The sequence below is a fragment of the Aulonocara stuartgranti genome (assembly GCF_965226115.1).
Source record: "Aulonocara stuartgranti genome assembly, chromosome: 4".
NCBI lineage: Eukaryota > Metazoa > Chordata > Actinopteri > Cichliformes > Cichlidae > Aulonocara > Aulonocara stuartgranti.
The window spans coordinates 13,979,337-14,007,322 of record NC_138942.1 but is presented as its reverse complement, the minus strand read 5'-3'; the positions used below and the strand labels follow the sequence as shown (position 1 = coordinate 14,007,322).

At 41.5% G+C, this 27,986-nt stretch overlaps 1 protein-coding gene across 1 annotated transcript; it reads right to left on the bottom strand.

Moving 5' to 3' along the window:
- Positions 1 to 21,549: 21,549 nt before the first annotated feature.
- sox9a (SRY-box transcription factor 9a) lies at positions 21,550 to 25,464 on the bottom strand. The gene is made up of 3 exons (XM_082530862.1): positions 24,694 to 25,464; positions 24,096 to 24,343; positions 21,550 to 23,774 (listed from the first exon to the last, which is right to left on the bottom strand). The coding sequence occupies exons 1-3, from the start codon at positions 25,119 to 25,121 to the stop codon at positions 23,002 to 23,004; spliced, it is 1,449 nt and encodes a 482-aa protein (XP_082386988.1). The 5' UTR covers positions 25,122 to 25,464; the 3' UTR covers positions 21,550 to 23,001.
- Between the last annotated feature and the right edge of the window lie 2,522 nt (positions 25,465 to 27,986).

Here is a 27,986-nt window from a genome sequence, read left to right as displayed (position 1 = left end):
CCATGCCAGTGAATCTGATTCAAAGCAATTTGTTCAGTTATAGGGAGCTGGAAAGTGGAAACTGATACCCAGTATGAGACTTTAGTTCCACTGCACTCAGGAAAAAGTGCTAAAAAAGACCCAAAAAAATCATTGTACAATATTATGGCTGCAACTACTTCAATTGTTCCATTGGCAATTTGTTGTTTTGAGCAGCGGTACCTGAACGTACAAGATAAATCAAGGACAACAGCATGTACAAGATTTACTTAGTAGCCAAGACAAACTCAGACAAACAGACAAACAAACAGCATCCAAGAGTATAGCTGAGGAAAGAATATTTCACTTCCTCTAAAAGCTATATATGAATTATCTTATAAATATTAAATTAGCAGAGCTGTACCCATATTCTTCTTAAAGTTACCAAAATATGCATTTAAAAAAGAGAATGAAACACCTGATAACTCTGTGAGTTAGATATTAACAAATACACATAAAACACTTAAAGAACTTGGTTTTACTGCAGACTGTCATTTAAAAGTCATGTTCATCATTTAACTTCCTCTTTGAAACTAATAGCGTCTCTTTTAAATCAAAGTCAGATGGTAATAATTTAATTTGGCTGAATCATATTTAAGCTCAGAAGTTGTTGTTTTTCCCCCAAGTCATGTTTCACATGGTGGAGACAATGTCAGAGTGATCAGATTTTTGATCTTCATGAGACGCTTTGACATCATCACTGTGGGCTGAACACAGACATTATGCTCTTTCACTTCTCTTTACTTTCTCATGCCTGTCTGAAATTACTGATATGATTCAAGCACTTTTTATTTTTCACCCTGCTCAAGAGGGGAAGTTTGAGTCTCTCACTGTGCCTAAATGCACTTTTCATTTTTCATTTCCACTGCACAGTGACGTAACATGCATGACAATTTCTTTCTAAGTAGTAATCTAATATAACCTCTGTGGCTTGTGCTTCTCTTTTCTCTGGAGCTGGTTGGGAGTGCCCTGTGGTCTTCAGAGGTGCATCCCCTTTTGTCATGGGTTATACATATTTCACACATTCCCAGCTCCTCCTAAAAATGGGGATTCACAGTTTGTGCCTCAGCATGTTTACTCCCTTGTTCCCATTTCCTACATGCCACTGTGGCTGAATGAATTCCAGACCACACCAAGGGTTAAAAATTTCCACTTGCCTCAATTTAAAGTTAATGTTTGTGTGTCTGCATGAAAAATGTCAGGATTTTGACAAGAACAGAACTGAAAGGCATCAGCAAAAGCTTTCCTGTAAAGTACAACAAGACTTAATCAAACATCAAAGGTCAAATGTTGTTTCGGAAATTCCAGAATCACTTCTTGCATTGCAGCTTTTGCGAGGAATCTCACATGCAAATAAAGCAAATATGATCCTGTGCATTTGTACATAACAACTGTGAGCAGGCGCACATGCGCACAGTCACAAACAAGAAGTACTAGTGAAACTTGTGTAAGTTAGTGTTGTAGGGATCCAAATTCATGGTAAGTATCGAGCACTGAGAAAGCAAACAGAAGTGTAGGATGTTTTTTTTGTTTTTTTTGTACACTACTTATGATGCTATAAGGCTAAAGGGTGCCACACAAGCCAGTTGGACAGCCTGATAGTAGGACTGTCAAATAATGGCTAATTGTTGCTACAGCAACATCACAAACCTGTCAATTTTGTCTAAAATCATTTCTTTTTACTACCAAAATTGGCATGTTACAGAAAATACAGCAGTGTGAAGCTGTCGTGTGAAACGGTGACCCCACTGGCAAGACACCGTTGTGTGTGAATGGAAAATGGGAAGTATGGAAACATGGAAAGGAGCACAAACAGCTAAAACTCAGAGAGCCAGGAACCTTCATCTCAGGTACCCACACCAGCTAGACTAGCTCATTTTGCCAAGCGCTTACTTCACTCTTGCTCTTGAGTGCGTCACAAGAGCTGCAAGAGGTCATCTCTGACAAACACATTCCCTGGTCTCCCCATAAATAATCTGCTCCTTGTTTCCTTTGATTTTTTTAAGTAATCCTATGACCCCGGGGATGTAATGAGTTGGGATTAATTCATAATGGATGTGCTGGATATGCCCAAGGCTTCCATGTTGCAAAGCCAGCCTAACTGGGTCAACTGCCAAGAGGAGGTGATTAGGGTTTGTCTGTTTGACAGGAACCCAAAGCCTGACAAAGAGAGGTAAACTTAACTCTGGCGCCTTATTTTTCATGGAGGTGAAAGATGAAGGCACACACCCAAAAGGCCATACGCATTTAGTGACAGAGAGCACAGTAACTCTGATCATTTATGCACCCATAACCCCCAGCACTGCAGTGAGCCATAGCTATTAATGTCATATTAGCCCTATCAGTTTTACTTTTTTTTTTTTTTTTTTAACAACACAGCATTTTATTCCAAAAAGACACTGAAATATCTGGCTCATAATCAGAGCCAAGCTTAGCTCTGTGATTGAAGTTGATAGGAGTCATTTTTGGCCATTAGTAGGAGATATTATGGGAATTACTTAATTTCAGTGAGTGGCTGATGCTATCTTTCATTGGGTGTGTTAGATCATCAGTGGCATAAATGCTTGTTGGGACTCGCAATATCTCCCAAGTGTAAAAGCATGACTTAATCTGTCCAGTTAATGCCAGCAGGCCCACTGGTGCAACACGCCTGCATAGGCTTGGCCGGGACTTTGCTGGGCTGCAGTGTGCTGAGCTGGCTACAGCTGGCTGCAGCTGGCAGACATCTCTGACTATAGCAGGCAGCAGACCGAAAGATGAGGATAAACAAAGTCAGCCTGCATGGTGTGTTTAAAGTTGAATCTAAAATATGGTGATGTTATAAGAAATTAATGTACACATATTGGTGAAACCAGTAACCAGTGAGCTGTTATTTGTGGTGCACAATGTTAGTGAATTATGTGCCCATAGTTAAACTCTTCAGAGAAAGCACTGAACTGGTACTGGAAGGAAAGGGAGATTAGATAGGTAGTAAAAATGTTCACTATCCTCAGTTGCAGCATTGATTTTTTATATTATCATGCATGCATCAACTTAGGTATATATGACTTTAGATATACCATGTGGTCTGAGGTTTACCATTTCTTTTGCCCTGCCTGTAATGCAAAACAGGTGGAGGCAGTGCCACTGAGGCACAGCATAGGTGGCTCCCCAGTTTGAAAGGTGCAGCTCTTGCCCATATATCATTTGCTAATCTATTGGCTATCACCCTGCCTGCAGTGTCCCTGCCCTCACCCCTTTTTAGCCAGACCTGGTCTATTAATGACATCCATTTTAGGAGGCAGTGAGCTAGATCCTTTTATGTAGAAGCGATAAAATTGCTTTTTGCCTGTGCTTAGCAATGGTGCTGATCTGACCAGTAGACCATTATGTGAAAGTAAACCTAATTATTTTCTGAGCTGCTGTACTGTGGCCCCCAATCCCCAGCTGCAAACTTAGACTCGTGCTCTGGCCTCAGCTCCGGGGCCTAATGAAGCTCAGCCTTCCCCATCTCTGTAAAACTAACCCAAAAAAGAAAGAGTGATTCACTTAGCCAATAACTGTACCAATGCGCTTAACTCTCAAATCATAACCATGATCAGATTCTGTCTACTATAATAATATGTGAAGTGTCCTCTTTCAGTGTATTGACTCCAATCTGATGCAAGATGTTTGTCAAAAAAAGAAAATCAGAGAGAATCTCGTAAATCTTAATCTAATAATTCTCATTTGGGCATGAATGCATATGCAAATGAGCCTGAAGGGGTTCTACAGAAAGGGAAAAATGGTGTAAGTCCTACATGCTACAAACATGAACCACATGTGTTTCTCTCTTTGTCTGTAAATGCAGTCAGATGGCTTTGTTCTTGCAGTACCCCCTAGGAGAGAGTTCTGCTCAGCCCGGGTCCCTTCAAGCAGCCACAAACCTCTCTTGCTTGCTTGAGCCTTGTTTCCCAGAAGATCCTCCTCCCAGTGTCCCCAGCCAGATGAGGATATTGTGGGTAGTGGCGGTGTTGCAAGAATAATCCTGTGAAATATCTGTGACCAAGCCCAAAAAAACTACATTATAAAAGGGAGGTGGACCGGAGGAGCCAGAAGCCATGAGAAGCCACAGTTAGAGAAGAAAATAGATAGGAAATAGATGTAAATCCACTGCAAGATATTTGCATCTACTCCCAGAAGCTGAAGGTTGGCCGGGTGGTCTGCTGCACTGGCCCAACCATGGAGGAAGTTTCCTTCCCAGTGGGAAATAGGGCTCATTGCTTGGCAGCTCATGTGTACTGCTGGGAATGTGACAATGACCAAAAAGGGCATTGCTTATAAGTCTTAATAATGACAATAATAATCGCTTTGCACTCTGTCTAGACGAGGAACGGTTAAATTGGGTGTGTGAGGGTGTTCGGGCCCTGGAAAGTGGGGGTGTAGCGGAGGGGGGCAGCCACTACTGGAATGGGTGAGTAAAGTGAGCATTCTATTGAGGTCTTAGTTTGGCTAATCTCCCCCATGTGACAGCACAGCCAGATTTGCTGCCATGGAATGCCACAGGCTGTTGTGCTGAGGACAAAAAGAGACAGAGGCTTAAGCTGCAGGGGTGCAACACTTCGTGGTCCTGGAGAGCAGCACAGCTATGCCAAGAGAGAAAAAAAAACGTTCTCAGGGTTTCCTCACACACCCCTTCCTATCCCGCCCTCAACCACCTCCAAATATTCACTTTCGACAGTCATGAGCAGCAGCAGCGCTCACTCACCACCAATCATGATGCATACGCACAGTTTTCACCCACCATCTGAGGTGTTTTGGGAGACTTCTTGCACCCATTTGACCCACCGCTCTGTTTCTGTCTCCCTCCCTCTGTCTCCAGTGCCTACAGTTGTTCCTGTCATGCTATGCAGTCACTTTAGGACCACATCTGGTCTACAGCCTTAGAGACTTCCCATGAATACCAGAACCGTGGCAAGGACAAACAGTACAGATCCTTAGGGTGGATGGCTCCTCTACACAACAGTGAATGTTTTTCTACCTTCTTCCTTTGTAATGCACATTATCTGAATGGGTATAAGCCATCAGCAAATGTCTCTTAATTTCCAACCGCACAAGCATTGCAACAATCAGTTGTTTTTATTTATTTGTTTTCATGAACAGCTCCAGTTCAGCTCAAAGCAATCCCCCTTTGGAAATGCATAGAGTGGTATTAATAAAAATAATATACACACGTGTACAAACAGGATACGAAACATAATAAGAAAGATATTACCTCACCCGTAAATGCTCAATAGGCATTGTCAGTGCAGGTTATGCATTCTATGTATTGTTGGATGTGTAGTTAGTCAGCTTTTCTTGTAACTGAGTCAAAGATCTTTTTTGAGGTTCAGAAAAATGTATGCCTTCAGGCATTATAAATATATATGAAAACCCTGGGTCACAGACTGAAAGACTCAGCCTCAATCCCCAGCACTTCACACACCAGCTAAACCCCGCCGCCCCCCAAGCCCCAGATATCCAGTCTGGGCCGGACGTGAGAATTCTTGTCTAGTAGGGGTAAGTACATGCAGTTCTATCAGTGTCAACTCCACCCCTTCTCCCCTCTTGCCCCCCTCCAGTGCTTTAATTAAAGAAATAATCAGCATTTGCATCACAATGGTACGCACAGCTCTTACCATTAGTGGCCTGTTTGCCATCTAGTCTAATGAAAATATAACATCACCTAAGCCCTCCTTCACAGATTCTCAGATTAGCCATTGCAGACTGGAAGAGAAAGCTTGGACCTTGAGTTGGTTTAATTCTTTTGTATGATAAGCACCCCCCCCTCCAAATCCGGCCCAGCCAAATCCTCTCAAGAGGGTCTAAGTGGCAAGGATGAGTGAAGAGAGAAGAGGAAAGAAGAGAAGAGGAGTGGGGCGCACAGGGGAGCAAAGACGAGAGAGAACAGGAGAGGACAGGAGAGGAAAGAGCATGGAAGCAGAGAGGATAGTTGAGGAGGGCAGGAGTGTAGATGGGAGGAGAGAAAAGGTGGGCCGGTAACCAAAACATCTATACCATGCTCAGGTCTGGCTAGACCTCTCTTCCCTCGCCTGCCTTCGCTCCATTGGCCTCCCCCCTCCCTCAGCTGTCCCGGGCCACAATAGGCTGAGCATCTTTTGTGGCATTAACGGTTTGTAGGAACGGGAGAACAATGTATGAGAAGTGAGGAGCGCAGGGTTCCCACACACAGGGCCGACATGTCCACACACCCCCACCCAGCCACAGCTCAAAGACGGCAACCTGCACACAGCTGATCGCGGTCCCCTGCTGCGACACCCCCCCATCCCCACTCACAACACTTGCACAAAAAAATTTTCCTTCACATGCTTGTGTCAACACACACACACACACGCTTACAAACTCAATGCTCACATGCACTCTACATACATTGCTGGTGGGACACAGATATTTGCTCATGTGTAAGTTTTGTAGTTTTATCATCTTAGTGTACAATGGTTTTATGTAATTGAGTCTTCTGTGAATGTAAAGCCCAACAAGGGACAGCAAGAGCTGAAAATTAGCAACAGCTATGCTTCATATTGGATCTATATTAAATTGCGTTGTTCCTTTTAAATAAATGAAATGAAACATTTAATGCATGAATAAAAATTTATGACATGCGATGCCGTTGTTGAATGTTTCATTCATATGTGCACGTACACTCCCACGTGTAATTTATTGCCTGGAGGGGGCCATACAGTGCCAGGGAAAATCTTTTGTTGCATGATGGGTGAGGGTTTGTCTGGGATCGTGATTAATTTGTACTGTCATATGTGGGAGGGGTCCTTCGCCAGGGGTTACGAGGGTGGGAATGCCACTCACCCAACTCACCCAAGTTCTTTTATGTCAAGTTTAAGTTTGCCAGTGCATCAGACTCGTTAAAGAATCACCATTCATCAAAATCAAATGGAAATTTATATACGTGAAAATATTTCGCCTTGTGATTTTTAAGCTGAAGAAGGGAAAGTTCAATTCAAATAGATACTACTCTATTACTCTATGTTACACAATGAGTTTTAATATTGGAGTAATTCAATCATTCAGTAAAAGCTGTTTAAACCACTGGAAAAATAATGGGATGTTTTACAGGGTAAACTTCAATGCACCAGTGTGCATTGCACTGTACACTTACTGGTAATAAATAACATGAACCTCTAGCTTGACTAAATTAAATGTTCTAAAACAGCTTATAATGTGTTAGTAACATTAATTAAGCTTTGAAAACTGTTAAGGTAAGGTTACAAACTTAGTTTAAATCTTTTCTGACAGTGCAAAAATGTTTCCCATTGGGGATGAAGTTTATTAAGTTCTTCAAGTTGCTGAAATGACTCAGTCACATCATTTTTGATAATTCTGTGATTATAAGATGATGTATTTTATGTCTGCTTATGATAGATAATGTTTATTTGTAGTTTTTAAAGACTTGTTGCTGTTGCATCTCTTCTTTCACTGACCTGCATCTCTCTTGGCCTGCAGATCCATCTGGTCACATGATTATGCCAAGCAGCAGTGAAGTGGTCAACGTGACAGTTTTTCATGCACTCAGCTTTGAGTGAAATTTGTGGAATGCCCAACAAGAGTTTGTTTGACAGAAAGTCATTAAGGTTTTGTATGTATGAATACATGAATCCTTGTTATTTGCACTGAACCGGAACATATGCTCAACATATCAGCAGCTGCATTGTTAACTTGAGCAGTGTGATTACTTTGGGAGTGTAATTTATTTACATAAGCTATAGAAATATGCAAAACTTGAATTGCCCAAATGCCAACTGCATCCTTCTTTATTAAGTATACCTTATCGCCCTGTCAGAATGTAATCTATTTAACAAATGAGGGATTCTCTTTTTGAGTGTATGTGCGACACGGTCTCTCTTTTCTATGGTTCACTGTTTGCTTCAGACTTGGCAAGTGGATAACAGGAACTTGCTGAAGTGGACTGTCAGTCATAAAGTTGTTTGAAAATGCTGTCTTCATATTTTGGTTAAAGGTTATTTTCCATTATAATTTCATAACAGTCAGACTCGCAGCCAAAGAGGTAAATTTGTGACTTGTTAGTAGACCATGAGGGCTGACAAATTTTACTCCAGGTTTCAAAATTTACTACTGTGACCACAACCATCTCCATCCCATTCAGCCAACACACAAATTTGCACCTCGGCAGGAAACCTTCGGAGCTCATTTACTCACTAAAGTTTATTTTAAAGTGAGATTGAATGTAGGAAAAGGTATTAGCGCTTGACGTGTGATGTTCTTTAATAACAATCATCCATCCCACCAAGTATTTATCACCTCAAAGGTTATGTCAGAGAAAAGGAGTTTCCTTTAGTTTGTCACGGGGTGATACAGTAGCTGGCACTGTTGCCTCACAGTTAGAAAGTTCCTGATTTGGACCTTCTGGGTGAAGTTGAGTGACATATTTGTCCTACATTAGTTAATCACGTTAGGGTAAATGGCAATTCAAAGTTGGCTGTAGAATGTATGCATGCAGTTTTGTGCCTTCTGTGATGGACTACTGAGCAGTACTTTGCCTCTTGTCCCACAACAGCTAGACTCTGTGGTTGCATAAGCTTCTTAGAAAATGGGTGGCTTGCTTGGTTAGCATTAGCTCTGCTCCAAATGCAACAGACACATGCATTCAACCCCATGAGAGTAACTGTGTCCTCAAAGCTGTCTTTTTCAGAACAGCAATGCCGTGCACATGTGTGTGTGTTAGCTCTGCTCTATAGGCTCACTTCAGCCATTGTTGTTAAATGCTATCCTATGTGTGTGATATCAATCTTGATAATGTCATATATCTGGATTGCAGTTCAAGGCTGATGCTGCTGAATCGTTTCATTGAAATGCATCATTGAAATGCTGTCATTCCAAATCAGTTGTGTATTTTGCTGCCATAACCCATTCTCCCTGCTGCTAATGACTTCAATCATTCACTCATGCTGCAAGACACAGTTTGGAACGAGTATGTTTTAAATGGGACTGCCCTAGTTGCAATAATGTGGAATAATGTTTCTTTTCCCCTCCCTCTCCCCTTGGCTCTTCTTTGCTCTCTTTCCCTCCATCATCCAAATCTGCTGTGTGTGGTACTCAGTGGATTCCCACACTCCACTGCTCTTGTGCTGTCATGCCCAATCAGTGGCCGGATCTGTATTGATTTTCAGCCACCTGTGCCAGGCGCCCTGCTGCTGCGAGGGCTCCCTGCTCCTTTCCTCCTCCTCTGCACTTCTTCGCTACCCTGAGTCTGCCACTGTCTCCTGGGGCAACTGACGCGCAGTGTGCAGTGCAGTCCATTTGTCACCAATTGTCAGCGTTTAGTGGGGCAATGATGTGTGGCAAGATGGGAGGGAGGGAAGGAAGCAGAATAGGAGCTTAGGATGTGGGGGTAGGTTGAAGGGGTGAAAGAGCTCCCTCCTATGGAATGAGAATCACATCCCACCGTGCAGCCCCTTGCACTGAGGCAAATATTTGTGAGGTTGCACATGGTGTCTCCTTCTGGGGTAACAAACTGCAAAGCCTCCATGTGAAATAGACACATTTCATTTACTCCAAATATTATTTGGCATCAAATTCACATTCCTTCATAGACTAAATGGTGGTCACCATTTCTGAACGTTAAAAATTATCATAGCTTCACTTGATTTTTGTGATTAACCCAGGGCAGTATCACACAGAGAGGTGTGTGTCTGATGTCCTTGTTTGTTTTCCTTAATAACCAAAGACTTTTTAAGAATGTCAAGGGTTGGATGTCTGAAGTGAGGTGCGGCTGGTCCCTAGTGAGACTTGGTCTGAGTTCAGCTTACTCATTTCCAGCTCTGAGTCAACAGGGAATGGGCAGTTTTCTGCCATTACATCCCATCCTGTCTAGCCTCTGAAAACAGAAAGGATGGGACACTAACAGAGGTGCCCCAGTAGAAAAGGAGATATCAGTGTAGTCGATCCTCCAGTGGATCTCTTTTCATTACTGAAGAAGTGGTTATTTAAGTAGACTATAGGGAGAGCCCACATTCTCGAAACATCTACGGAGGGGTTTTTAAGCTGATCGTGAAATGATGTATTTCACTAGCTGGGCCCACGTCCTCATTTTAGGCTTGACAGCATTTTAGTAGGTAAAGGTGAATGCTTGGACATTAACTGAGCTGCGGTTTGGGGAAGGCCTCAAAGGGGACTGGCGACAGCTCCTGGGCCTGGCAGATCCCCATGCACTAAATAGGAGCGAAAGAGTTTAAGAATTGGGAACAAGGAGGGAGTGAGGGTGGAGCACGTAAACGAGAATGAACAGCTTGCAGAACTGGGGGAACCTATATAGATGACAACCGGAAGGAGCATGTTTGGAGGCGTGGTCCCGCTCCTGAAATTCAGATACATAATCTCCAGTAAATTAAGGCACCGCTATCAGGAAGACAGAGGAGGAAGGCGTGATAACTGTAGGTTGTCCAAATTGCAGATTTTTTCTGTGACTGTGAGATCCCTCAAGTAGTTTTAATATAAATCCCTCAAGCAGTTTAGTGTACCTTATTTTGTGTCCAACACTAAATTCCCCAAAAGTACTTACTGCTCAAAGTTGACTCCTTTTTTTAAACAGGAAGTTGTAAGTAATTCAGTCAGTCGTACCAGGTCTAATTTCCACACTAGAATTTAGTTTGGCAGCAGAACTTAGGAGACTTTATGGTTACACCTTGTTAACGTGAACTGACACTTTCTTCAGTCCAAGGTTGACAAAGACGCTCATATTCTACCACCTCAATGTGACACCTTCATATTTTCTTCAGTGTTATAAAGCAAACACTGAAGAAAAATTTTTTTGATACACTTCTCCACACAAATGGCTCTCTTCATACGTTGCCAGGTAAAATTTGCTGACTTGGCTTTGACTTAAGTAGCCTCCAACAATTATGAAAATATGAAGCGGGGAATCTTTCATAGTGCTTTGCGTGTTTAAGTGCATGGATCAAAGTGCATAGGTGTTTCTTGGTCTGCTTGGTCTCACTGTGAAGACGGCCTTAATGGATCTCCATTAGGGTGCCCTGATTTGCCAGTTGCAGTGCCAAGTCTCTGGACACATTTTGGGGATCAGCTCATGTAAACACAGACACACTATTCCTGGATCCACATGGAGGAAATCACCCAATAGACAGTAATGTTATGCCTTTTGCAGTGGAACTGTGGGATCACATGCTTTCCATCCCCATTATTTCCCCTAAATATCTACATGGTCCTTTTTCTTGAATAGCTCTTTCAATATGTCAACATGACTTGCAAACTGACAAGAGTACTTCTACATCCCTGAATGAACATCTATCCTCCCTAGATTATATGTTAGATGCAATTAAACTGACTCAAATATACTCAAGATCAAGTACAAAAGGCTGCATACTTGTCCAAATGCTTACAGGTTGGACTGTAAAAAAAGATACCAAAAGACATCCTCCTCTCTCAAGTCCTGAAGCATAGAGGTTAATGACCATCCGTGTAATTACTGTGCAAGGGACCTGTTTCTTCTCATCATGGATGACTGGCTTGCGATTAACTCATTACCCCCTATCCTGACCATGCAATTAGGCCTCGCACCACAATTAAGTCTCTATGTTACGCCTCACTGGTCACTAGACACAGCGATCATTGCCAGGGCACCATTGCTGCTACCTTTTATCTGCGTTCTGTGCATGATTACTGAGTTATGGCTTGTAATTGTAATGACACTTATTGTTTCTACATGTCCTATCTGGTGCATGTTATCGATTAGGGTGGTGTAAGCCACAACTTTTGAAGGTTGTTGACAGACAGGCGCAGTTGCCGGTGTTGTGGGTTGTCTGTGGCTGCTGTCAACAACATTTTGGCTCTCGCCGGGTCCTTCAAATGTCTGTCAGGGTGGCCCAGGAACAATGATGCCCATCTGGAAACAGACCTTCCCAACTCTGGACGATCTGATGGATGGGGAAATTTCTTCAGGATGTCCAGCTGAGCCCACAAACAGAAACTCAATCAATCACCCCACTCTTCTGTCCCTACTGACGAGCACCCACCCAAACCGAGACCCACAGGTCAAGGGTTCTGTCAAGACATCTCCAGTTCCTTACACTCATCCCTTGACCAGAGGCAAATTAATCTGATCACTTTAAGTGTGTCTTCATACACCAAGTGTTCATTATTCATTTTCTTACTGCCGTCTTATTTAGATACTCAAGTCTTACTCACTGATGTATCACTCTTTGTTTCTGATGTGGTTCATTTTCCTAAACCAACTGATTCAGAGTCGCATGTGGAAAATCCAGGAAACGACTATGTACTCGGATAAATGTGGCATTCTTCAGCCTACAAAGTTGACAATTTCCACTACTCTAATGAAAGCCATAAAAGAGATTTTCTCTTAATAGCAGCATTTACAGTAGCTGCAGTCTGGAAAATCTTAGGCTTGCAATCAATATGTGTCTTCAGTCAAGTATTTGTGACAACTTCACAATGTATTATCTTGTCAGGATCTTAAAGTAGTTGATGAAAAGCACTTTTTTCATCCAATCTGCTTTTCTGTGATTGATGAGGTTTCAGGCAGATTTTCCATTGCTCCGGAGACTCCGTATGTCAAGAAGCTTCTCAGGTTCCTGGCAATAGTAATCCGGTGCAGTTTCAGAGATGTTTTCAGACCTAGTTTAAAATATGGGAATGCAAAGATTGAGAGATGATGACAATATTTGTCATATTTTTACATTTGACAGCATTGGTACTGATGCCAGGAAACAGTATTGGAGGCATTTTAGCTTTTTCATTTCTTCTGTCATTGTGCACTTAGGCATTGAGATGGGCAGTGAGGCAGATAAGTGATAGAACTTTGTATTAATAGGCGAAGCTAGTGACACAGCTAGGAGGTCAGAGGGAGACCCTTCCTCCTCCTGGCTGGCCCAGCTCGGCACTTATCAGTCATAATGACAAATGACAGCGTTTGATGAAACAGAGGGGTTACATCATCACTTCCCTAATGAGGGAGCTCACAGCAGGAGGGGAAAAGATGGAACAAGACAAGCAGTATGGAGGGAGAGATGGATAAAAGGAAGATAGACCACTTTATAGTTGCCAAATACCGACGGTTGCCCAGAGATTGTCTATGTTTATCAAGGAATAGATTTTAGGATTGCTCTGGAATACTAGACCTATAAAACTATAATCAGTTACATAAAGGAAGTTTTTCTTAAATGATTGCTTTTGCTTTTGTTTCCAGCTTAATTTGACATTTAAGTGTCCTTTTGATCTCATCGAATAGACGTCTTAGGACAGATACTTGAACCATGCCACTGTACTGAAAGGATTAGAGTTATTTGGAAAGCCATGTGGAAAGAAACAGAGACAGTGTACATTTAAACAGTAGCTCTTAGTTATGAGGCCAGTAGGGACGTAGCTAAAGGAGTTTGCCGAAATATATCCTTTTCATTCATGATATTATCTGTCATAGCATTTGGTGTGACAATAGAATAGCAGCTTCGGAGGCAGCCAGGCCAAAGGACATTCCCTGTATGCCCGTGTCTCTCTGTGTCTTTATGGTTGGCTTTGGACTTGGCGCTGGAGTCCGAGGGGGAGATTATCTGGCCTGTCTGCCTTCAGGAGCTCTCGGGGTTTGTGTCTTTGTGCAGCATTAGAGCAGGCTGGGAGTGCGCCCACCGCGAGAGGGGAAATGTGTTTGACATACGCTCAGCGCACACGGTCGGGGAGACTGGAACAGCAGGATACGATTAATGACCACAGAATCAGATTGTTACAATATGGCTTCCCTCACCCCCACCTTCTTCACCATGGGGCTGTCATATTTCACAGGCTTGCCTGCCTGTGTGTGTCTGTGGCGTGCTTGTGTGTGTGCCTCAGTAAGGAAGGGGCCCTTTTCTCCTCTGTATTTTGTTGTCTCTCCCTCCGTCTTTCATTCTCCCTCCTGCACTCTCACTCTGTCTCTCTCTCGCTCTCTGTCTTTCTGTGTTGTTGTGGGTCATTTATATGCAACAGTGCATTCTTGGATCTTACAGGAGAGTCTGTTCTCATGGGTTTTGTGGTGTAGTTTGGCTGGTTAGACACATGGAAGCAGGTTCCTGGGTCCATGTTATCATATACATATAGCCTGCAGCAGACCCATCAATTTCTATTTGTAAAATTGGACACACTCATACAAATATTTATATAGCTTCTATATATATCTATCCATCTGTTCATTTTCTTAACCACATATCCACCACATATAATACATGCATATACATGTTATTTGTATTTTCATATAATTATTCCCAATCAAATTTGATTTAAAGTCGTAGAAAAACAAGTTTGTTTTCCACTTTTATAGTTTATGCTGATGAGGCTGCGTTTGACATGTATCGTTGTTAGGCTCATAGCTGTAAAAATATGTCCAGCAAAACCATTGTCAAACATAATAAAGAACAGTTTTAGATTAGGGTTCAGGGAAAAACAAAAACAAAAAAAAATCTGGAAGCCAAATGTTCCAAGATTGTTAGGAGGCTCCTTTAAGGGGACTTCAGGGCTTTGAGGTCAGTGACCAAAGATCAAAAGGTCACACTGAGCATGGATGTACAGAGGTAGAGAATGCGCGAGGAAGAAGAGGAAAACCTTGACAAGGTGTTAAACAGGCACGTTGGATCTGCGCACATAAGCACACGCATAACTAGACCTGCGCTGTGATGTTTGTTGACACGTCTGGGAGAGAAATTCGAAGTGTTCACAGGTATCATAAATCAGGAAGGGGCATGATTTTTCCCAGGGCTTCATGTCACTCTCTGGTGGTCAGTGACACCGGGCTGCGTTACCACAGAAGCAAATTATGAGAGCGTCAGAAGAAACAGTGTTCTGTAGTATAGTTTCAATGCCAGGGGTTAAACAACAAGAAATTAAAATTATTCGTTCAATTCATGCATTTTTTTTCTTTTCTGTTCTTGAAAAACAAATGTGTCCCTACTGATTCTCTACTTCCTGACGTCTACTTGGAATTTCACAGCAAGTTACAGAAAGTGAGAAGGGCAGAGAAAGAAAGAGAGAGCTGGATGTACTGTCTGGCACTTTTGGCTCTGTACCTGGGCACAGCACTCACCCATTTATTGAAATCCCACTCTGTGATCCTCCTATAAAGTGAGCGATTCAAATTTCTCCTTCATCTAGCCCACGTCAAAAGAAAAAAAGAAGAAGAAAAAAGAAACACCCAGTCTCTTCTAGTTTTAATTCTTTTCCCACTGTCTGTTTTTTTCCAGATGTACTGGCTACTTTCTTCTACTCTTATAATCTGACAGAGACACAAAAACATGGCTCCCGTTGAGGTTAAGTTATATTTTTCTTTCTCTTTCACTATTGCACTGTTTAAGTTGCCTTTTTGTGTTTTATGCATCTAACTTGCTGCAGACCTCATTACCCTTCACCCTGTGCTCACTACAAACACCTGTTCCCTGCAGCTGCTGCAGCTTCATTGCACTCTAGGACATCCGAATTGCATGTTTTCCAAACCTCTTGTGGGGAAAAAACACTAGAAATGTTTTTTTAGAAACGTTTTCTTTTCTTGGAAATACATTTGACACCTAATGAAGAGTTTTAAATCACAGGGTGCGTTTGTGCCAGACAATCACCAGCAAAGGGAGGGGGCCATCGAAGTATCTGTAAAACAAAAAAGTCGGAGCTGCAGAACAGCTAACATCAGCGTGCTCTCCTGCACCTTGTTTTAAAGTATTCCCTTCTGCTCGCAATGACGCTAAAATTGCTGATCCTTCAGAGGTAGTTGGAAAGCATTAAACTACCTGTGGAGAAAATAATAGAGGCACACAGCTGAATCATACCAAGCCCTTTCCGATCGCCATCCCAGTACTGCTACCAATTAATGCTCTTAAGAGGCTGCCTGCATGGATACATTATTTTTCTTTGACAGACCTATAAAATTATATGATAAAATGTTATAATTACCAGAGCTCTGCTTTTGTCTGTAGACTTTGCTTACACCCTGTTGTCAGCCAGTTTTGTAAAAAGTCAGATTTCCTGCAGCTATAATCTGTCGGCAAACAATGAGCACCAAATCACAAGACACAAGTCAGAGACTAGCTTCTAAACTAAAACCAGGCTACTGATTATTTTGGTCGCAGTGAAATGATAATGATAAAAGTGATTTAAGCAAGTTCTGATGGTTAATATGCTGTTGGCTCTAGTTAGTAATACTCCTGGCCTTCTGCTGATATTCAAAAGCTCCACTCTCAAAGGAAAAGAGACAGCTCATATCTTAACACATGCAGGCCACTGGGTTCAGCAAAAGAAAGAGCTGTACAGAAGGAAAGGAGGAAAAAAGTAGGACACATATAAATGCTAAAAACATGCAAAATTTCTTTCATTTCTTCCTTTAGTACAAACTGGCTGCTGGTTTGGTTGTCACTTTCTGTTGCTGTGACAAAGAGTCTCTCTGTGTTTGATTAATTGGTTTACTGCCAGGTTAGGTACTGGCTGTTTCTCTGGAATCTGCATTTGGCCATGAACTTTACTTTTACATGTTGGTTGAGGTATTAACTTATTTAGACTGGGGATTAAGGCTTACTGGTTGTCCCGTAGATGGAATGGACAAACATAAGGGAGGTATGTTTGAGATACCGGGGTCTGTCAGTAAAGAACAGGCTGCTGAACGGCTAATAATGCTCTGCAGCTTGTGTCACAGCAGTGGCTTTGCAGACAACCAACAAAGATATAAGAAACACAAACAGTGCACTCCCATTTCATGTAAAAATTCTCCCAGCCTGTGCCCCAGGAAGAGAATTAGATAACTCGATAGTTAAGAAGTCGTCGTTTTTATGCAATAACAGAAACGGACAATTATGATCTAAGAAAAAAAGCAACCTAATATTTCTCCTGTTTCTAATTTATGAGCTAAAAAGTCTTATTAAAAAGATGAATGCAATAGTAATTCCACTCTATTTATTTTATAAATAGGTGTGGTTTAACACTGAAACAAAACAGGAACTAGGTTTCATGCCTGACTTACATGCCTCATAGTTTCTCCATGTACATGACAGCTTCGGCTTTGTCTCAAGGATCAGCTAGCAGAGCTTGGCTTATTTCAAGTCCTCATGCCCTGCGAGAATGGCATCAGTTTTACCGACATGTCAGTTTGACTTTTCTCAAACAATCTGTCCCAAATAAGCAAATATGGACAGTTAAATGATATGTTCTGTCAAGACTTGTCAGGTACAGAGTCGCAGTAAGAGACAAATTACTATATCTGTGGCTGGTTCGTCAACAAAACTTTAAGTGTCTTAACTGGAAACAAATGGAAACATGGATGGAAAATCTCATCTCTATTACTGGAGAGAATCCTTCTTTGAACAATGAGGGATAATAGAGATAAGGATGAGAAACCTTGATTAAATAAAGCTTATAGACAAACCCAGTTGATCCATGTTCTTGTTTAGGCCCCTGGATTCAATTATGGAAGACTGTCTTGCTAATACATGTTTTTTTCTGTAATACATGCTTTTTGTTTGTATTTTTGTATTTTTATTTTTTTTTTTGCATTTTACGTACCACATACTCATATAAAACACATGCTTTAGGCATGTTTTTGACTGACACCAAGATTTTACTCATTTATTTATCTTTGACTGATCTTTGACTTCTTAAAAATAAAAAAAAATAAAAAATATATATAAATGCCTAAACTGCCAGTCTCATCTTATTCATTGGCTGTGCACTTTAGCACAAACCACCCACTGCCAGACCTCACCTACCTTCCTCCCAGACTGAGCTGGGGCTCATGAGGCCTCAGACACACTTAATGGGATTATGGTAATATAATTTTGTGCCGCTGACCTCGGGCTGGTGCCAGGTTTCTTCCACATCCTCAGACAAAGGCACAAAACTCACCAAGGGTTCTAGCAGGCTGGCCCGGCTCGGCCTCTTGGCACAGGCCGCTCTCCTCCTAGGGCCTGTGGAAGATGGATGGCTTTGGGGCAAAGTCTTACTTCCTAAGTCTGCTCCAACAGTAACAAAGCAAAACTGAGCAGTGACGGTTGTGAAATTTTATTGTAAATATAATCTCACAATAGAAAGAAGACTATTGTTGCTCGATGTAATCACATTGCGATTTCGGCTATACACCACCTAATGCAGTTCAGGACGGAGGAAATGTGCCCTTTATTTGCTCCCCATTTACTCCCACAGTAGTTCTTCAGCTGAGGGTGTAGCCTCCATGGAAACAGCCTTGTAGTCAGCTTGTCTTGCCATGTGATTTAGTGTAGTTCATCTGGATGTGTCTTAATAGTTTCAGAAGCAACTTTATGGACTGGATGAGCAATTTAAATTCTTTATACAGGACATTGAAACAATCCTGTCATCAATAAACTAAATATCATCCATAATATTTGGTTTCATTGAACATCTGCAGTATTTGTTTTTTAAAATTGATGTTCCAAGCAAAAGAAAGCGCACTCACAAAGTCCATCAGCGTACGGTGTGCTTCCAGTATGTTGTTGAGATCGACTTTTGGTTTGTTTCGTTTTACTTTATTGTGTATCTTATTGTCGTCCACTCACCGTGGGTGTATCACCAGATTTTTTTCAGCTTTTCTTTTCCTCTTCCTTTTGCCTTTAGAAAGACCACCCATAGGGTTCGGAGGGGGCAGACGTCTCTGCGGAATAATAATGGAGTCGTCCTGGGAAAATTGCCCATGGAAAGGCCTGTCTGAAAAAAAAAAGAAAGAAAGAAAGAAAAATTTGGTCTTGTTTCCGATCCTTCTCGGAAACATTCATCAGGGCACTCCTGCTGTTTGGTGGGCAGACCCATTTCAGCCCCAATCCACTCACTAGCTCGGCAGGCTGGGACGCTTAGTTTAGAAAGATGCTTTTCTTTTTTCTTTTTTCTTTTTTTTTGCTGTGCCCAGATTTGTTTTTAATATAGATCCCCAGTAATGATAGGCTGTGACTGTATATGTCGTTTCCTGAATATCTGATGTTGTGCAGTTGCTTTGAATTGTTAACAGAAGTTATAATCAGGGAAAACGTTATTATCATTTCTTGTGGCAATTTTTTGGGATGAATTACATTAAATTTAACATTACTTTTGACTCGCCTCTGGCCAAGACCGCCTGTGCCTGCAGAAAAGCCTGAGAAATGAATCACTGTGGTCTCACACAGGGAAAACCTCAGTACTGATGTCATTTCCTGGCGTGGTGCTACCATTTGACAAAACTACATGACACATCATTCTGATGAAATACGATGAAAGTCACTATCATCTTGTTCTCTATTATCTCTATGTTTTCTTTTTTCTACTGAAGTCAGAGAAATTCAAACATGTCCTATCCAGACTCTCTGTGAATAATAAAAGATAAACATTCAAACACCTTTCCTCTGTAACAGAGTGACTTAGACTCACTTGATTCACCCTGAATCAAGTGAGTGAGTTTAACTCGCATAGAAGGAACAACAGAAACTATACTCAGAGAAAGGATCAATTAAAAGAAATGATCAAAAATATACTTTTTAGAAATATTAAAGCAAAAAAGGCAGGCTAATATTTTACCAGAAGTGTTAATATGATCACCTTATGTGTTCTGAATTGATCTGGATTGATTTTGGGGGGAGCTGGACTTGCAAGTGTAAACACTTAACATTTTCCCATGCACTAACACTGCCAACAACCTGAGAGTGAAACAATTTAGCAAAAATGTTTTGGTCATTTCCTATAACTAGCGAACCTGTGTTTACTAAAGTTGACTTTTTTTCTTTGTTTACTGAACAGAAATGTTGGCCCCAGTTTAACTTTCAGGCAGCAGTTTTCACGAGGAGCCAATCATGTCCTTAGCACTGAGTCACGCCTGCTGGAGCAAGCTCAGGCAGCATCAAGACATTTTAGGTCAGGTAACATTTTATTTTCATTAAGAACTCGTGCTTAACAACTCTTGATGGATTTTTTTCCCTGAGATTTTCTGACAATCAGTGCTTTTAATGATAAAAGGGGCGCTTTTCTTTAATGTTCTTCTGTCCTTTTCTCATGAACGCCCACATCACCGTTCTGCCCTGCTCTGAATCAGCGGTAACTGCCTAAGCCCTGAGGCCCTGCTGCCCTGTTGCCTAGCTCCACGTTTGAGCCACTGGAGGTTCAGTGATGGATGTGCCTCAGGGGCTCTCTGTGGGAGGTAGGTTCAGGGCCTCACATGCCCCGCATGCTCCTCACCTTTAGAGGGGAAGTTTACTACCTTTGTATTTAACCAGAGACACCAAAGTCAAGCCTTAGGACAGTGTTGTGTCCTCAACACAATAAACCTTAAGTGACCGCATATCAGTTTCTGAACGCTTTACCAGAAGCCACAGAAAATCCCAGACCAGATGAACGAAGTAAAGCTGGCGTTATGATGTCACAAAGCATTACTTTTGTATTTTTTTATTACTCTGATCATAAAACTAAATGTTAAACAGCCACTAGACATTTTTCTCTCAGAATAGCAAACAGTTTAGATTATCTAATAAATAAATTAGTCTGATGGACATATTTTTAGAGAAGCAATTTCTCTTTCCCCCTCTTTACATAAGAGTGCAAAATATGGTTAAAAAAGAAAAGAAAAGAAAGAAAAAAAACACATAAAAAAACTTTGGGAGAAAGTCACTCAGACCGATTCCAGTCTGCATTACAATGAGGTGTTGAAATGGTTGATGGGTCTAGTTAATATATCTGGCTCTCTATCCATAATACAGGTTTTGTGTACCTTAGTATGATGTCTAATAAGTAGCTACAGAACAAGGTAAAAAAATGTCCAGTCATCACAGTGAAATGAAGTGCAGCAGTGGATGGCAGGAAAAAGAAAAAAAAGATTTTAGTCCAGTTGACGTGAGGAAAGAGACGTCATCTGTGAATGTGCCTCAAATTTCAACACAAACCTATAGTACCTGATTGTGTTTACACTGTCACTGATTTATTAAGGTCAGCCGTGCTCCAATGTTACGAGGCCAGTAATGACTAAAAAATATTCAGTGTTTAGTTTGTTTCTTTAAGCCGTTGAGTATACAGGCGAGGGGGGCTGGGGGTGGACATACATCTTGGCAGTAGTCCATGGTAATAATGGACCTGTGACCTCACGGTCTGAGAAGGGAGAAGTGTCGATGTGCAGCGTTACCAAACTACTGCTGTTGGTGGATGACAAGCTGGTTCCAAGTAATGCAGAAATTAAATTATCTGTGCAATCTATTATCCCCCCCCCCCCTTTTCTGTTCCAAGGTAATTCAGACTCATCCAGTGGCATCGCCAATCTGCTGATCTCATGTCAGCACCTTTTTGTAACTGGTTTGATGGGGATGTCTCTTCTCACATCAACTGAACTAAATCCTTTTTTAAAAAATACCACCTATTGTTGTTCTCCATCTCCAGTGATGACTAGATGCCTTTTTCCATAACTACTTATTGCACACCGTATTAAGGTACCCGTACTGCCAGAGTGCCCCCGAAACTCTCAGATGTGTTGGTGAGAAATGCTGACAGATGGAAACCACGAGCAGCGCTGTACAAAAACACAGGACGAGACAAGACGTTTTGCTGTTTTGCTTTTATTGCAAACAAATATAATACAAAAGATAAGCTTTTAAGAAAATGCCATGTTTACCTAGGGAAACTGCATTAAGAAGATGACAAAATGGGAACTAATGAGACAGAATATAAAATGGGGAACACAATGTTTTTGATAAACAAACAAACAAACAAAAAACATGTTGATTCCAGCAAATTCTTTACAAAACGGCTGCTTTTATATTCATTTAGACATTTGTTAGAAATAGAGTGACAAAAGGAAAGACTTCCAGTTTTTCTTTTTACTTACTCGTGTAATTATAAGTATTCTGTACATAACTAGATCATGAATAAAAGAAACTTTTATAAGGAAAACATTTACAAATGATAAATAAACAAATTTGTACCACATATGACAGCAACCTATTTCTCCTCAGCTAGCTGCTGCTGAATTAAAACGACAATTGCAAATAGTTATTTTCAAATAAAATTAATGCTAAAGAATAAATTAAGACAAGGGTTAGGAAAAGAAAGTTGAGGCAGAAGGCTTGATAGAAACACACCGGACTCAGACTTGATGGTTGGTGAGAATAATGGGGTCAAAGGTCACTTCTTGTATCTCATCAAGCAGGAAGTCAGAACTATGCTGTAGTTTTCACACTGCAATTCAAAGTGGACGAAGCCTCACTGCCGTAGCTCTTGAGGCACCAATGGTTTCAAGGCAAAAAAACAAAACGAAAACAAAACAAAGCAAGCATTGCTGTTACAGCTAGCAACACAGTAAGGCCCTTAGGAGAATTACATGGCACCTGCTATAGCGTTTCCAACACAATAAACTTGAGCTAAAGCAAACAAGAAGTAGAATATTTGACTAATTCACTGATGACACGGTCATATCATGGCCAAAAATTCTCATCTATTTCAAACGTGCGTCGCTCAATCCTTGCATCTCATTGGAATTACATTAAAATATGTACAGTACAAAAGTTCAAAGCAGAATATAGGCTATTATGAGACGGCAGTGTCAGTAAACGGTTTCTTACTTCCTGTACAAAAATACATTAGTCAGAAGTAAGGCCACTGAAGGGTGTTTTTACCCGGCATTCCTGCTCTGTTACGTTTGTTAAACCTTCAAATCGTGACGACGAGGGTGCTGATGACACTGAATATGATAGTAATGACAAGAGCAGAACACATACACAGTACATACTAATATATTTATAGCCAGTATGTCCTCACAGAGGATTTAACTTTTTTTAAAACATTATATCTAAAAAAATATAATCACAATTCAAACCAATACAAAAGGCACTGTTGTGAGCCAATCCAAAGATGTGTTTTTTCAGAACCTTAAAAAAAAAGTTCTTGTCATGTTTTTCTGTTGGCAATGAAAGGTGTGTGACGTAACGGTGCAAAGGCCACCGAGCAGAAAGAAGTCTGGGATATATGTGTTATATAGTCAGTGCTCAGACTGCCTCCTCAGGGCCTGGAAAGTTGTGTGTAAATGGGCTGCTCCCAGTGCTGCGGACTGTGGGTCTGCGGCACAGAGGGCACCCCGGTGGTGTCAGCAATTGGGGTGTACATCGGCCTCTGAGTGGGGCTCACGTAACTAAAGGTGGAGTACAAGCTTGAGCCTTGGCCAGCTGCGTGGCTGTAGTAGGAGTTGGCACCACTTTGGTGGTCTGAATAGTCATATTGTGATCTGGTGATGGAGGGGTAAGAATTGGTGCTGTAGTGCTGGAGGTTGAAGGACCCATAGGTGACATGCTGTGGGGAGCCCTGCTGCTCACTGTAGTGGCTGGGGCTCAGCTGCTCCGTCTTAATCTGGGTGGTTCTCTGTTGACCCTGCTGGCTTTGCTCTCCTCCTCCACCCAGAGTGGTCAGAGAGAGCTGCTGTTGCTGCTGCTGCTGCTGCTGCTTGGACATCCAGGCGTGGGCTCCAACACTAGCTTGCTGGCTGACAGAGGAGCTGTTGATAGGGTAGCCGCTGCTGTAGCCAGCCTGCGCTGCACCATTCACCCCAGCATGGCTGTGTGGTGGCAGGTACTGATCAAACTCATCAACATCGAAGCTTCCTATATTGGAGATGACATCAGTGCTCAGCTCACCGATGTCCACAGCTCCAAAATCAATGTTGAGCTGGCGGCTAGTGCCCTCCTGCATGGGCCGCCCCTCACGTTTCAGATCAGCTTTGCTGGAGGGAAGGTCTGTCTTCGGGGTGGTTGGGGGTGTTGGTGGACCCTGTGACTGACCTAGTGAGACAAAGGCAAAGTTAGACATTTGTTTAGCATAACATTTTTGTTAAAAAAGTTTGAATTTAAGAACATGTTTCCCACATGAGATATAAAAGCTTAACTGTACATGCCTCCAGGAGAGGTTTATTGTAACTACAGGCAGGTGTATTTGCATGATGGCTTGTAAAACCTAATAATCATTAACTACTAATCATTAACAGTTCTCCAGTTAAGGCCCTGAGGGCTTCTAAAAAATATATTTTTAATCCAAACCGGAACTTTTGAAAAAACATAAACATTACAGAAAATATATTTGCTTTTTATTTCTTGTTCCCTCACCTGAGTGCTCTCCCGGAGAGTGCACCTCGCCCATACTTGAAGCCGGAGAGTCGGCCTGCTGCAACGCCTTGAAAATGGCATTTGGAGAGATATGAGTTTGGTCGTTGTCCTCCGGTTCGCTTTGCCCATTCTTGACAGACTTTCTCCGCCTTGGCTGATATTTGTAGTCGGGGTGATCCTTCTTATGTTGCACTCGCAAACGCTCAGCCTCCTCCACAAACGGGCGCTTCTCTACCTCATTGAGCAATCTGAAAATAGCACACGGAATTGTACAAACTTGTTAAACTGCGCTTGGTAAACAGTTGCAGAAGCTAAGCACACTGATTCAATCTGTGCAGTTGGTAATTAGCATTGATCATTACAAAAAAGAAGAAAAAAAAAGTTAGCATCGTAATTCTTTAGAAGTCATTGTATGCATAACAATGAACTTAAAATACTCATAAAATCAAAAGCATAGGTGAGTAAAAGCATTCAAACCAAAATACTGCAAAGCTAAACTTGAAAGAGCAGGAATCTATACGTTAATAAATAATGTGCCGCGCACAGCGGCGCGTAAAAGTGCATTGTAAAAGTGAACGATAAACTAAAGCGAGCCTACCTCCAAAGTTTGCCCAGGGTTTTGCTGAGTTCTGCGTTGTGCAGGTGTGGGTATTGATCGGCCAACTTTCTCCGTGCAGCTTGAGCCCACACCATGAACGCGTTCATGGGTCTTTTGACGTGGGGTTTGCTTTTACTCGAGCCGTTGACGCGCACCGGCATAGGCACGAGCGTCCAGTCGTAACCCTTCAACACCTGAGACACCGCGTCTCTGATACACACGGGAAACTTTTCCTCTTCGGTTTCCTTCTTATAGTCTTGACCCATGAGGAGGTGGTTGTCGGACGGACGAGTGTTTTCAGTGTCCGAACCCGACCCGGACGGACAAGGCGAGCCCGCGGAATCCTCAGACATGCTTGGGCTGGGAGCGTCAGAGTGACACTTCTCCTGTTCTTCTGTCATCTTCAGGTAAGGGTCGAGGAGATTCATGCGAAAAAATTAAAGAACAGCTTCTCGCAGTTAAAAAAAATAATTAAAAAAATAGGAGGAAAAATCCTTCTTTCTATATCCAGGTGATATGCCCCAAAGCTGCAGTGTCAGCTTGCCGGGGGCAAACTTTAAAATGAAAAAATAAAAATAAACAAAAAAATAAGAAAAAATAAGTAAATATGGAAATATTTCTGTTCCGCTGAATGCTCACAATTTCGCAGAGAAGAAAACCATCTGTAAGTGGTCGCTTTCGAATACTTAGCTTCGAAACTGTGACTTTGAAGACAAACGTGAGAGAACTGCTGTTGCAGGATTGCTGAAGAGTCTATAGACACGGGAGGCGATGCCTGGATTTATGTTTTAACGGCAAGGAAATGATTGGGGGAAACTTTTTTAGTAGGCGGGACGTAATTTGACTCTGCTCCAGAGCAGTCTTGCAGTCAACAACTGAAAACTCAGCTCAAGTTAGGAAAACGTGTTTTTCCCCTCTTATTGTCTTTCATTTCATTTCAACTTTGTAACTTTGTAACTTTTAAAAGAGCATGCTTATGATATAAACTGATTTAGTTACTCGTACATTAAAATCAGATAAGATGAACTTCCTTTTTATGGTAACAGGCACAAAACCCGCCCCATCTTTAATAAAGGTATGATTGTCATTAAAACTCTTGTATTTTTCTTTTTTAAAAACTTGATTATAAAATCAAGTTTGTTTTTGTTTCTTTACTGAAGTCATACTTACAAATCTTCAACTTTTCTTTAACTTCTTCTTCTTAGATTTATTTTAATACATTTGTTGGTGGAATGTAGATTTGGGATGTTGCAGTTTTAATCCTTTGCTCTACCAACTAAGTTTATCCTTGTGTTTCTGCTATTTTTCTATGATAAATATTCAGCGGTGTGAGTAATTTACAGGAAATAAGTAAAACATTTTATTTATTTATATTTTATAAATACAGGGTCAGTTACGTTAAATCAGAGCTGAGGAACCGATGAAGAGTAGAGCTGATGTTTATGGGTCTTTGAATACAGGGAGGCTGTTATTGTCAAAAACTAGTGCTGCACAGAGACAGCTCTGCCAGTGAGTCCCTGCAGAGCTGCTCCGGAGCGGCAGCCTTCAGTCATCTCAGCTCCCTGCACAGTGCACATTGACCAACAGGGGGAGACAGCAGTCCAGAAACTTGAGAGGAAGCCGTGGATTTGTGGCGGTGCTGCAATGATTAAAACAAATCAGGAGGGTATTTAATTTTTCTTTTCTTTTAATAATTTAAATGTAATCGCCAGTTAAAAATTGTAGCTTCCTATCTGTGGACAATTAGTGGTCCAAACAGGTTGACCGCTCACCCTCATGTTTTCCCCTAAACAAACTCAACAAGTGACATCACTGGTGGTTATTTCTAACGTCATTTAGACAGACTTTCAGTATTATTTGAGTGAGGTAGGTTAGCTTTGGATTTAGAATTGGACGGGTGATTTGTCTTAAGAACTTACACGCAGGTTATATTTAAAAAAAAAAGGTTTTGTCACTCTCTACATATTTAGACTCTAACTTCTACTAATAGTAGATGTACTGTCTTTAAAAAAATCAGAATGCATAAAACATTCATTGATTTTGTTTATACATTTCACAGATTCAAAGTGAGGGCAACTTATTTTTTTATAAAAAAGAGTGCATGAAAAACATGTCACAATGGCAAAATCTACTTTTCTGGATTTCCTCCAACACTTGTTTTCCTGTGGACAAAGGACACTTTGTTCAGAGTTCAGTCCCTCTAATCCATGTATTCAATTTTAGAAATGAAATCCAACTGTAAGTTATGAGATCACATGGAGACACAGAAAGGGACTGAAAGCTTCCCATTTTTATCAAAACTTTATGATTTGGATTTCTATTAGTGAACGTTTACAAATGCCACTGTGAGAAGTCTCAAAATCTTTGCTGTTAATACATGTTGATATAGCTTTAATGTTGCTTAAATAGAGAATATTTGTCATGGTATGGTGTAGTCAAAATATGTGTTTTAAACATGTACATAAACTATTTTACACATGTTGATTAATCTCTATATATTTTAAAGAACTCCTTTCCCCCCATTTAAGTGTTCTCTTTTAAAGGTAAAGGTCTATTGTTTCCCGTCTTGTTCCCATGATTTTCATTACATTTATTTTAATTCCCTTCTCATTGTGCTCCTTGCCTTCTTGGTCGACCAGATGTTGTGGCAGACGGCCCTTACAGCTTCCCTTCATATAACTAGATGACATAGATTCAAATGTAAAAAAGGCTGTTGGAGAGAAATACAAGCAGTAGAGGAACATAGTAGAGGTTTGTTGTTTTTCCTTTAATACATAATCTCATTAGAAACTGAATATTTGATCTAATTTACAGAATTTTCAGCTTTTAAACAGACATGGGAAGTGCAAAGAGAGCTGCTGCCTTGTCAGTTTGCGAGGCAGCTCGTCTCGACACACTGAGGAGTAAACCCTGTGATGGCTAACACAGAGGCATCAGAGGAGTGGGACATGTTCGCACCCTCACAGTGCTGACTGCTAAGAGTTTGAGGTGCCCTACACAGTGGCGTACGCTCGGTCAAGGGGACACACATCCTCAGGGGCCGGGCTCAGCGCTTTCGCGGAACACCCACCTGCAGGCTGAGCAGGTCTTGGGAAACTTCTCAGCTTGACTTCGAGCCATGGCGTCAAAATGTTGAGGCAAACACTGGGGGTAAACTGCCAAATCATGTCTTCCACCTCTCCTAGCACTCTCAGATTCCACTGCAACCGTCTGAACAGACCGCCCCTCATTTTTTTCCTTCTTTTTTTTCCCCCTTTCATTTGTGTGTGGATGTGTTAGTTTAGTGGGTGTGC

What these genes read in the sequence shown, in the direction of transcription:
- sox9a (XM_082530862.1), bottom strand. Translation starts at nt 25,121, where the DNA reads ATGAATCTCCTCGACCCTTACCTGAAGATGACAGAAGAACAGGAGAAG. An exon ending in ACCCTGGGCAAACTTTGGAG is followed by an intron (nt 24,344 to 24,693) that starts GTAGGCTCGCTT and finishes TGCTATTTTCAG; the next exon opens with ATTGCTCAATGAGGTAGAGA. An exon ending in CTCTCCGGGAGAGCACTCAG is followed by an intron (nt 23,775 to 24,095) that starts GTGAGGGAACAA and finishes TTGTCTCACTAG; the next exon opens with GTCAGTCACAGGGTCCACCA.